This window comes from Fukomys damarensis, unplaced genomic scaffold (assembly GCF_012274545.1).
Source record: "Fukomys damarensis isolate Sample0158 unplaced genomic scaffold, DMR_v1.0_HiC HiC_scaffold_17, whole genome shotgun sequence".
Taxonomy (NCBI): Eukaryota; Metazoa; Chordata; class Mammalia; order Rodentia; family Bathyergidae; genus Fukomys; species Fukomys damarensis.
Genome location: NW_022900929.1, coordinates 53,792,953 through 53,805,639, shown reverse-complemented (window position 1 = coordinate 53,805,639; position 12,687 = coordinate 53,792,953). Strand labels below are relative to the sequence as shown.

General features: G+C 32.8%; 1 protein-coding gene and 1 long non-coding RNA gene across 7 annotated transcripts in view; one reads left to right on the top strand and one right to left on the bottom strand.

Moving 5' to 3' along the window:
• Window positions 1–12,687, bottom strand: part of Scfd1 (sec1 family domain containing 1) — a 99,983-nt gene that overhangs the window by 9,258 nt on the left and 78,038 nt on the right. For all 4 annotated transcript variants that reach the window (XM_010633549.3, XM_033765112.1, XM_010633550.3 and 1 more), the window contains 5 exons: window positions 12,464–12,539; window positions 6,249–6,302; window positions 3,112–3,164; window positions 1,176–1,209; window positions 150–215 (listed from right to left, as the gene is read on the bottom strand). In XM_010633549.3, coding sequence (XP_010631851.1) covers window positions 150–215; window positions 1,176–1,209; window positions 3,112–3,164; window positions 6,249–6,302; window positions 12,464–12,539 — 283 coding nt within the window. The remainder of the gene's footprint in view (window positions 1–149; window positions 216–1,175; window positions 1,210–3,111; window positions 3,165–6,248; window positions 6,303–12,463; window positions 12,540–12,687) is intronic.
• The window catches only part of LOC104868675, a 69,415-nt gene that overhangs the window by 50,493 nt on the left and 6,235 nt on the right, over window positions 1–12,687 (top strand). The window contains exon 6 of one of the 3 annotated variants that reach the window (XR_782072.2): window positions 3,776–3,836. The exons of the other annotated variants lie outside the window; for them this stretch is intronic. This is a non-coding gene — a long non-coding RNA (uncharacterized LOC104868675). Of the gene's footprint in view, window positions 1–3,775; window positions 3,837–12,687 lie in introns of those variants that run through there. 3 annotated transcript variants of the gene reach the window in all.

Below are 12,687 nucleotides of genomic sequence, written 5' to 3'. Positions count from 1 at the left end.
TGAATTCGATCCCCCATACCAAAAAAAAAAAAAAAAAAAGCCACATAGAAAAGTAATTATATAAGGGTCAAGATAGCCATCAGAGAATCACTCTATAGATGTAATACTGTCAAATCACGAAATGGTAGGATAATAAAGCTAAAATGTACCTTTATGTAGTCAACAAGATTTTGATATTCAATGTAGTTGCCGCCTCCCACCACAAAAACAATTGCCTAAAAATGTAAATAGAAAAAGAAAGAAATTGAAAGAGTAGAAAATAGAATTTTAGTTTTCAAGCAAAATGTATTTTAGACTGGAACTTATTCTCCAACAGAGGTAAACACATTACCTAGCCACAAGCTACAGTCTAAGCACCTGCTAATTAAGAACTTTATTTGTAAAAGGCATTATATATCTATATAAATGTATTTAAAATTTTAATGTCTGTTGAATGGTAAAAAGATTTTTCAGAAACTTAATTATATTATTTGATTAAGTAATAGAAAATAAATAGCAAATAAATCCAAATGGCTTTGTCCAAAGGACATTTTCAAATTTGCATCTATTTATTATAGTTGGGAAATCACAATATTTTCTTTTACTGAGAAGAAGCCTCTCTGTATTTCAAATGAAAATACAACCATGGTATCTCTCTCTCTTTTTTTGGGGGGCGGGGCAGGGTCTCACTATGTAGTTGAGACTGACCTGGAACTCACTATATAGCCCAGGCTGGTCTCACACAGTGATCCTCCTGCCTCAGCCTCCTGAGTATTGGGATTACAGGCATGTGCCACCACGCTCAGCATGGTATCTTTTTTGTTTGGTTTGCACCGGGGATAGAACTTAGGTTCTTGCGTTTGTGAGGCTGGTGGTGGCAACCACTGAGCTAAATCCCCGGCCCCAGTCATGGTATCTTTACAACATTTGGAATACAATTTTAGAAGGTCCAAACACATACAATTCTCATTGTATGTAATTCTTTTTCTGTTAGTTGATTTTGTCATTTTAAAGCTTAAAATATTGTAAGTTTAAACAGAAATTCAGGAAAATAAATTTGCTGAGAATTTAAAAAATCTTGGGTATACAAAATTGGATTTATCAAGATTACTGTACACTAATCATAATAGTCCTATTTATGATAAATATATTCAACATGGCTTGATTACCTTAAAGAATTTTTATATAAACCTTACCTCTTGGAATGGATTTTTGTTTCTAGGAACTGAGCTGTAATAAAGAAAAACTGTACTGAAAATTTCACCTTTGTTTTTTAATTACAAGTAAAACAAACGGGAAATACATACTCCCATATACTTGTGAGTACTGGTAGGAAGGTATTTGTAATTCTATTACCCTCTGAGGAGGGTGCAGTGGGTCCTTTAGTTTCCCAGAGGCAGAAACTCGAAGTGGTGTCTAAAAACTAATGGGACAATCTATAAATTTTGGAATATAGTTGTAGAAGCTCAAATAGCAGCTACCATGAAGAGTGGAAGTGTGGAAATATGTGAAGTAATGAAGCTGGTATTTCATGTGGTAAATTTTAACCAAGTTCAAAACAATATTCATGTACTGCAGGTATCTATATTTGCAGAAAAACTGAAACAATATGTAATATAGGAAAGAAATAAGGAAACTGTAAAAAACACCTTCATTAAAGACATTTTTCAAAGTTTTGCAGGCCAGATTAATATGTTTTTAGGGCTAAAATAGGCGGTATGGTGTGATCTACAGGGACAGCTTTGATTTTCCTAAGAAGTAATTTTCGAAAATCACTATGAGGAAAGAGATAGTGTAGTCTCTTACTTGTTCAGCGGCTAAACATAGCTCTTTTATTTTTCCTCCTTTCTACAGGCAGTCTAAATGCTCCATAGATGTAGCTAGAAGTTCACCCAATAAAAGTGTCTCCAAAGTGTTTGACTTCCCTCTAGAACACTTTAAATTCCTCTCAGAGTAGACACGGGATGAGTAGAGGTGAAACTAAAATAGCTCAGTATTGCTAGTTATTAATAACAAAAATTAACCGTGTGATGGCTCAGAAGGCTGTATTAAAAGTAAAACTCTCTGAGCTTATCTGTCATATCAATGCTAATATTTCTCCTATCATGTAGATGTTAAATTCAATATTAAAAATTTCTTAGCTCCCAGGAAGCAAAGCATATCTACTTGTTATCAAATTCAAGGAAAATAATATAGAGAATTATGAATATAGGAAAACATATGTAAAACCACTGTCTTGTCATGTATAATGAGTAGTTTTTACTGTATTTATAGTGTTGTACAATCATCATTCTGTAATTTTAGAGCACTTTTATGACTCCCAAAATGCCCCTGTACCCAGTGGTAGTCACCAGGTAGTCATTCACCCTTTTCATAATTTATTCAGTCAAATTTTCTTACCAACAATACACGTTATTAGGAGCTTCTTATGCAAAATATTTCTGACAAGTTCAGAAAAGATACTAACATTTTAAGTTACAAAACAGTTTAATAAACTATTAACTAGGTTAGGTGTCTTGACTACTCACAATGAAGTGAAAGCTTGGGGTAGAGCAAGTATGAAGTTGTAAAACTCCCAAAATAAGGGACAGGCAAGGAGATATGTGCCCACCCATTCCACCTAGGCTTTTTTTCTGTAACCTGTAGGCTGTTTTTTCATATTATCATGCCTTGTCTATCCTAAAATCCAGAAATTTATAGACTGTTTCATTGCCATAAAGTGTGTTTATGTTAATGGTTCCCAGGGACTTGGATTTCACAGACTAATTACATTAAAAACTAAGTGAATCACTAGTATACAATATAAAGCTTTTAAGAATATTCATTTTAAAACGTAAACATATCTTTTCCAAATTCCCCCCCCCACACTATTGTGTTTTTTCCTTCCAAGTATACATACAGAAATACATTTAGCTGACTACTGTTTCCTTATAAAATGGCGCTATTAGAAACCATGTATAATTATCAGTGATTATTTCTGAATGATGAGATTAGAATACATACTGATTCCTTAACCAGTTTTCTATGTAGTTTGAATTTAGTAATAGCCAGTAGTGCTTTGTGATAAAAATCAATTATTTCATTCCTGGGGGGAAATCCCATAACAAATCATGTAAGACAAAAGCTGCTTACCTGTCGTTGCCTCGCAGCATTTTGGGATCAAAATATCGATAGTCATCAGTTTCCTATTTTAAAAAAGAAACAGATTTTACAATGTCTGTGGAATTTCTCTTTAGAGGGTCACTGTCTGACATTGTATTATGTTAATGAATCATAAAAATTTTGCAGAATGTATAACCACCATCCCTAAAGTTTAATGAGCAGTTAGTAAGTGCTAAACCTTAATTGCTTTGCATGAAATTACTTGATCTCTAGTCTGTCAGGCAGGTGGTTACTATTATTATCCCATTTCTCTGATGAGTAGGTTTGGGGCACCAAGAGGCTATGTAATTTTCTAAGGTCACATACTTAGTTAAGTATGGGAAATTCAGTATTTGAACCCAGGCAGTCTAACTTCACTGCCCAAGCTCTTAATCACCATGACTCTCAAAAACATGTTTTATATTCCTGAAAACAGTTAATATACTTAAGTACTTTTGTTTTATAATTTTATCTTCATAAGCCCATAATTTTGATTATACAGAATATCTAATACAGGTTCACAGTCTTTTTTATCTGAAACTTTGAGAATTGGCCTATTAAATTGGAAACATTTTGATATTAGAGGAGTTGGAAACTACTGCTCTATGATTTGATATAATTATTTCCCAAACTCTGCCCTCTTCTCCTTCCACAGAAGAATCAGCCAAAGAAACTCATCTTTCCCCCGGGCATATGAATGGTCTCACCAAAACATGATAAATAACCAACATACTACATGTGTTTCTACTCTTGAGACCTGCATCCAATGGAAGCTACTTTAATCAGTCACAGCACTCTGAGTGAAAGCCAAATGTAGTGTCAGAATCCTTCAAAACTTTGGCTCCAAGGAGCCACCACAAGGCAGACTTCAAGGAAAGATGAAACCTATTTGATACCATACCTTAATATCAATTCATTCAATCAGGACAAATCAAAGGAGAGCATATTAAATGTAAGCGATACAAATGCACCTAAAATTAAATTATAACATTCTGAAGCATTTGGGATGTGATACATTCAGGATTACCTGCCAGGTCTAACCTAGTATACTTTGCTAATCTCCTCAGCATCTGGTTAGTCTCCTCAGTGCCTCAAATCAACCTGTCTGTGTAGAGGGAAGGGATAAGAGTGCAGGCAGCTACCTCAGAGAGCAGATGAATGAGGAATGCTTTCTAAACAGAAAACGTTTAATTTTTATAAGTAATTAAAAAGTATGGAGCCGGGGACTTAGCTCAGTGGTTCCACTGCCTGCTTTGCAAACACAAGATCCCAAGTTGGATTCCCGGTACCCGCCCCCCGCAAAAAAGTATGGGGCCGGGGATTTAGGCCAGTGGTACTGCCACCTGCCTCGCAAACACAAGGTCCTGAGTTCTATCCCCGGTACCCCCCCAAATAGTAATGTGCCTTCAGTTATAAAGTCAATAGAACTGATAAATGAACTTTTACAATGTGGAGAAACATTTGAGTGAGATGATTTAGCTATCCATGTGTTTGTGACAAAGAAATGCGGAAAGAATGTGTTTGTAGGAATGAGCACTAGGCATGAGTGCAGAAGCAGTAGGTTTCTGGTTCCAATTCTGCTGCTAATAAATAGTGTGACTTGGGAAGTCAATGTCTCTTGGTTGACCCTTCTCTTTTGTTAAAATGACAAGTTTCTAGTTCTGTGATTCCTGAATGTCATGGTTCTTACCCTAGTCAATGTAGCATAATGGTAACACATCTGGCCTGTGATTAAAATCCCATCTCTGTCATTAACTATGTATCCTCGAGCAAGTTGATTGGTCTCAGTTGTGCCTCAGTTTCCTTATCTATAAAATGAGTAATAATCATAGTTCTACTGAGAATTATATGACATGATTATAAAATGCTTTAGATAGTTCTAGGCACACTAGTACACAATAAATGTTAGCTTTACTGTTGTCATTATTCTTGATCTAAATACCAAGTCTAGGGACAGTAACCAAATATCCCAAATGTTCTTAACCTCTCATTGTTTGGCATCTGTATAAAGTTTTGCATTTACTTATACTTTTAACTTTCATTATTGTTTGGGATAATATCCAGAAATGTACTACTTTTTATGAAGCTGTATTTGCTAAGACAGTCATAAATTTATACCTCTCCGAGGCTTTTCAAGAAGAATACCTTCCTCATATGTCCTAGGTTGCAGTGACAAAGTCTATTTATTAAATATCACCATATTTATACTGATCCTCAAATGGAAGCATCTGGGCCTTGTTAGCTTATCATTACACATAATTCTCCTATTCCTTTTGTAATAGAAATTGGCCTTTTAGTGATATTTTATGTTGTATCTTTGTTTTTTCAGGAATGAATTTTAAAATTTGTTTTTGTTAATCTCCTGTTATTGTAATTACATTTTATCAATTACCAAAAAAGTCATATTCATCTGAAGATTCTGTTCTCTCTTTTAAAATTGAAAGCCTGGACTGCCAAACCTGTGGTGATTCAGATCAACCAAAACTAGGATTTTGATGGGGATAAGATCATGATGCTTGACTCCACACTTTTATGATGATAAACACCTACTGGCTGCCATAGTAACATGGTAGTAATTTTTGTGAAACAGATTGGATTTTTATGTTCCTTTCTTCAGTTGTCAACAGAAAGCTTGGAAACCCATTCTTTAAGTAAATGTTAATAATATTTATTCATTTGTTTATTTAGCTGACAATTTCTCTTTTATTATCTTCAGCAAAGAGAATTTAGTACCACCTGAATATATTTACTTAAAATTATTTTTATGCTTTCCTCTCCTAATTTAATTTTATTCAAACAAGACTAGTCATCTTTACACCAAATAAGGAGACTAGTTATTTTTCATTTACAGAAACTTACATCTTAGGATATTTTACATTTAATTACAAGTACAGGATGTAATCTACACTTAAATGTGAGAACTGGATGAATACTCTGGCAGCTGAGAAAACCAATTTCCAGTTATCTGTGATAATGGTTAAAAAAAGCTCATTGAAAACATGGATTCTTTCCTTTCTCTTACATACTCCAGTATGATTAAGATCACAAACTGAATCTTATTTTATCATCTTTCATATTAGTCAGTTTGACACAATAATTTATAAGCTCAATGTAAAAATGCTACTCACAGGGTTTGACTTCATCTCCATGAGATTGTCTAAAATACGAGTAACAGGAAGATTCTGTGGAAGAGATTAGTATTTTGTTAATATTAGAGTAGCAAACGGAAGTTCTTTCTACTAACAAAACCTATTTGATACGTGTGCTTATCTTTCAGTTAAACACATTAAGATTACATATTTTGTGAACGGTAAAGATGTCATAGATGTACATACCCTTGACATTCAAATTACCGCAGACAAATACAATTCTAAATAAAACGCTCCTTTCACTATTCAGATTTTAGTAGAAATATATGTTTGTGCTTTTTGCTTTGTTGGATGTTTGTTTAATTGGATTCTTCCTTGATCAAAACATCTCACTGTTTTTTTGTGGACTCTTAAGTTTTCTTTAAAAATGCAGTAACTTAGTTTGTGAAAAGCATGAAATCAGATACATGTTTTATCATTTTTTCTAAACCCATGGAATACAGGAAATTTACTAAATGACTATTATGTAAATTCAAAATGTATTTAAAAATGTATTTTTACTAGGACAGTACTCAGCCTGTTTTGGACTGGTATTTCCTTTGTGAACTGTACAAGATGTTCTGGAAACAACAGTTTTGTATCTTGGTGACTTCACATAACAAAAGAAACATTACTAAATCTGATTATTATAAAAATTATATCTAGCACATTGCTATTTCAAAAGGATTTTCATTTTCTTATGTCACAAAACATTTTAACTAAAATAGAAATAAGGAAAATGTTGCTTTCCTCAGATAGAAAATATGCAGTTTTTCTCTTTTTCTGAGTAGTAAATAAAAACCTTTAAGATAGTTTATGACAGTCTATGAAAGGTTTCATGGTTTAACAGTTGATACTTTTAGATGACTATAAAGGCCAGGCAAAAACATAAGAATTGTGTCTTGGCTCTTGAATTTTTGAACAATTTTGTTTAAAATAAAAATTTTTCTCTAGGGCCGGGGATTTAGCGGTTCGGTGGCCTGCCTCGCAAACGCAAGGACCGGAGTTCGATCCCTGGTACCAAAAAAGAAATTTTTCTCAAGATAATGACAGCAGAAACTGCAAAACACAAAAGATTGGATTGTACCTTTTAGGAAAATTTCATTTTTATACTAACTGAAAATTTATTATGAAATATTGGTTAAAGTTATATTTATTTTCACAATAATGAAAGTAATCATTTATCATTACATAAAATCTTTAATGTTTCTACATGTATAGTTTTAATAGAGTCAGGAAACTAAAGAGAATTCGGTATAGAGAAATGGATATAAAAATTGTCAATTTTAATAAAATCCTATAATTTAAGATTATTTTTTTATTTTTTTGGTACCGGGGATTGAACTTGGGTCCTTGCACTTGCAAGGCAGGCCACTGAACCGCTGAGCTTAATCCCCGGCCCCTAAGAATTTTTTATTTACACCCATTAATGTTGCAAAATACTTCATCTCTTGCTAGTATTTGGAAGAAAAACGTAACAGTAATAATTTTCTTCTTCGGATAAAACATTTATATATAATTTTTTTTTTTGGTACTGAGGTTTGAACTCTGGACTTTGCGCTTGTGAGGCAGGCGGCACCACTGAGCTAAATCCCCGGTCCCAAAATATTTTTATATATTTTAATTTGCTTTCTATTATTCTTTAGAGAAATTTATGGATCAGATTTATTCTCAAATGAACAAAATTTATTAGAAGCAACACATAAAAGGTAATATTTTGAGCCACCTTTTTATATTCTAAAGAGTATGTAGAAAGTACAAAGTTTCCAGCCAACACTGATATCAGAATAAAAGCCTTCATTTTAATTTTACTTGACAGAGACTATCTTAAAGGTATAGATATAGATAAAGGAAATAATGTATTTAAAGGCATAAGAAAGAGTACTTAAGAAACAATCTCTGGGGCACTGGGATGCCTGAGTGGTTAAGGTGTTGGACTTAAGAAAACAACTTCTGAGCTTTGTCACAAACTGACACTCTACCTAGCTGTTTTTTTGCCTGAATAAAGACTTGAGTTAATTTTAAAAATCAATTACATATTGAGAATAACTTACATATGATGTTAATCAATTTTTACTGATTAAAACTGAATTGAAGCACCTCACACAATAGGAAATTGAAAACATCCTAACAAAACCATGCAATTCTTTCTCTCTCAAATTACAATTTAGAAGCAAAATGGGTAACATTATTGTACTAAACTAGTACCTACATTTTTATCAGTAGACAACCATTACAGATACAGATTTCAGAGTCCTTTACACATTAAAACATCAACATGTTCAGATTTCAAATATATGAAATAGAAATTCACCTGGAAAAAAAGAATTCTGTTTCCCCAAACCCTGCTTTTATGTCCTTAGTTTGAAAAACAATGATAACTTTATCTCGGATGGTATAATTGCTTAAAAAAGAATTTAAATAAAATATGCATAAAAATGACAATCTAACAAATGTAATACAGCTCTATAACCAAAACAGGTATTTATTTCGTTTGATCTCCTAAAATTTCTTCTTGTTGACTTCACTGCCAAATCCTCTCTGGTGACTATATCTAATTTCCCCACTGTACTCTGGGGCTTGGGATATTATTCTGACTTTGATGCTGGAAGTTGGGTGGGGACCAGGACTGCTGCTATCTTGCTTATCAGAGTCCTGAAGAGTGAAAAAGGAGTGTATGGACTTAGAACAATACTCATTAGAAGGTTGTTAACAGCCAAGTAAAGAACAAGACAGAATGTGCATCCCCCATGCATGCCCAGGGGGATGAGGACTACACATCAATGCTGGAAAGGGTGGGCTGCAGGCAGTTAAAGATACAAGCGGGAATAAGATGGATCATCTCTCACCAAAATTTTAAAATTAGAAACCAGATGAGTTTCTGCATCGTGAGTATAACACTCATACTACAGATGAAGCCATAAAATATATAAGGTGATTTCCCCCTCAAGATCAAAGCATGACAGTGACAATAAAATCAAAACAAGATTACATAAATCCAATAAAACACATCTATGTTTCTATCACCCAGTTTCAACAATTAGCAAATCATGGACAATCTTATTTTGCCTATGCTTTTATCTATTACAGGTTCCCCCAGATGTAACTCCTGGTTGGCCTTGAACTCACTATGTAGTCCAGGCTTGCCTTAAACTCATGGCAATTTTTCTGTCTCATCCCCTCAAGTGTTGGGATTACAGGCATGTGCCACCATGCCTGCCTTCCCTAGATGTTCTAAAACAAGTTTTCAATATAAAGTCATTAGTAAACCACAAATATTTCAGTATATACTCTCAATATACCAACATTCTTTCAAAAGAAACCTATAACACTTATTAACCATACCTAAAATGAATACAATATTTTTTCCTCAGATATACTGAGGTATGATTTATAAATAAAAATTATATATGTTTAGGGTTTACAAGGTGATATTTTGATATCTGTATATACATTACAAAATGCTCATAAAGCTCAACATCTAATGCTAAAATTTCCTGCTGCATACATTTTTTATAGTTTTCTTGCTTAAATCATAATCTTAAGGACTATACACCGCAATTATCTTTTAAGACTTTTGAAATCTGTAGATTGCCACTTACAATTTATATACAATTCATTTTTAAATGAGAAATTATTTAGGCAAACAATTCAAAAGTGAGACAAAAGACTTCTAAAATGCAATTTTGTATTACAATATTCATCAGATTCTTGTACAATTATCCTCACACAAATATATTTCGAATTGTGAATGTCATTCATCTAGTTATATGTGATAATTGATATTTGTGATGCACAAAACACTGTCCACATAACAAAGTATAAAAAGCTCTTGCAAGTGACCTAGAAAACTGGACATGGCTAATTCTGTTCCTTTTGTATAATTTATTTATAGCTTATAATGTTTGTTCAGATAAAAATAATCCAAAACAATTTTTATAGATTTAAGAGGCATATAAGTTACTCATAATATTCCAAGTATAAAAAAAGAACTGATTTCTAGCAGTCTTTTGACTTAATTTTGCTTTTTAGTGCTCAAAAATTCTCCACTTTCAAGATAGTACCTCTAAATTTTTGAATATTAGGATAATCTAACTTTAAAAATGATTCCTATGAGTTTTAATAATTATTTGTTGAAAAAGGACTTTCCTGAGTGGTACTTTGATAATATTTACTGAGAAAATTAAATTGTTAAGCTCTTTGAGTCCAAACTTCAATTATAGCAATTTATTGTAAGTAATGACAGATGGCTATACCCAGAAAAAAACTAACATTTACAGTTTAAATGTATATCCTTCTATTTTTTTCTAAACAACAAAAGATCACACTGGACTGTTTATAATATGACTTCTTCCAAATATAAAATGAACTATCTACACCCTGGTCACTACGTATTTCCTTTAATTCTGAACCTTTTTTTAAAAACACCATGGTACCAGACATGTCAGATACAGGGTAATCACAGATCATTCTAGATTTTACTTTTAAAAGTAAACTGCCTATGTCAATGCAGTATAATTTACAATGTTAAGAAATGCAACAGAATTTGAAGTCTTAACAAATAATTTGTTTCTACACTTTAAAACTATAAATAAAACTTTTGTATTGGCATAATATTTAACAGTACACCAACTTAGATACCTCCTGCAGGTATCGTTAGGAGACTATATCTTGGTCAAATAATGGACTGAATATTTAGTGGTAGCTCTTTACCAAGGAAGACAGAATGGGAGGTACAAACAATAATTTCTTAAAAAGATAATGAAGCTAAAAAGTGTTCCCCAGTATTCACAAAACAATATAATCTGAATTTATTTGAAGGGAAAGTTTAGAAAGTAATCCGTCTACTAATTTTTAAAAAATTAGGAGTTTACACTATTTTATAATAAAATGTTATTTACTTAATAACATTAAATAAAGCATTTGAATAGAAGCTTGGTTTAGAACTAGAAACTTATTCTTTCTTTTTGAGACAGGTCTCGTTATATAGCCCAGGCTGGCCTTAAACTCAAGGTGATACTTCTGCTTCAGCTTCCCAAGTGCTGGGATTACAGGCGTGCACCACCATGCCTGGCTACTAGAAACCTACTTTTATTCAAGTGCTGTGGAAAAACCAAAAATGGGGAAAAATTCATTGTACTCAATTTATCAAGAAGTAGTAAAATGCAAATAAAGTATAAAATACTGTAAGAAAACATAAGATAAAATGTGGAGGAGGTTCAGAAAAAGAGTTTCATTTTTTCTTAAAATATTTAATACTCAGATCTGGATAACTACCTGGGTGTGGTGGCTCACTCCAGTAATCCCAGCACTTGGGAGGCCGAGGCAGGAGGATCGCTGTGAGTTGAGGCCAGCATGGGCTACATAGTGAGTTCAAGGCCAAAATGAAATGCAGTGAGACCGTGTCTCAAAAAACAAAAACCCAACGACTGATCTGGATAACTGATTAACCCTCTTTGGTTTTAAAATCTTTCTCATTACAGACTATTTATATGAAATAATGTATCTCAGAATTGCCACATGATATTCCCGTAAAAGCAAAAAGAGTAAAAAACACAAACTGGCAGATGAAACAAGAATAGGAGAAGGCTGAGAAATGAAATGTTCAGGAATGTTTGATAAGCTAATGCATATTTGAAAAGTTCTACAATAAAAAGTAAAAAGCAAATTCTTTTTGAAAAGCAACCAAATCAACAATGACTCTGAAGCAGAAAATCTATACATTGGTAACAGAAAAACCACAGACCCATAACTCATCTAAAAAAGTCCTGCATATAAAACTAAGGACTAAGAATAAATGAAATGTGAAATCAAGCTATGATTTCCTTACTGAAAATATATTTTCTACCTAAAATAGCTAATTTTTTCAATTTACACAGAACTTTAGACTATGAAGTTCATTAGCTTATTAATATTCTTAGTATATGCTATAACAATACTCTATAGAGCAGTTCATTATTATAAATAGGTTAAATTCACTTTTTCAATTAACATACTTTCACAAACACGGTAGTAAAGTCCAACTGAACAAATTTCTTTTTAAAAAAGCATAAATTATGGAACTCTGACTTATATTCTTACATATATCAATGAAAGATTTTTTCATTTTACTTTATTCCTAATATTTATTGAGTAAGCCCAGAAACTGCTTTAACTCAGCAGTCAGCCTGGCAGCATTTAGGGTTACTAGTGTAACCCTAAATAAGTGTACTTACTTGCTGTTTCAACACAAGGTTCTTCACTCCTTCCATCACAAACTGTGATCCTGTATTCATGACTCGTGATAAGAGGCTAGAAAAGCAGAAGAAGTGGATGACCACACTAAGTACAAATTGCTTCTTCCATTTGTTACTTGTCCAGTTATTCACCTCTTGCCTATGATTACTGTACCTACCATCTTTGTTTTCAATGAACAGAAGAGTCTTGAGAATTTTTGCTT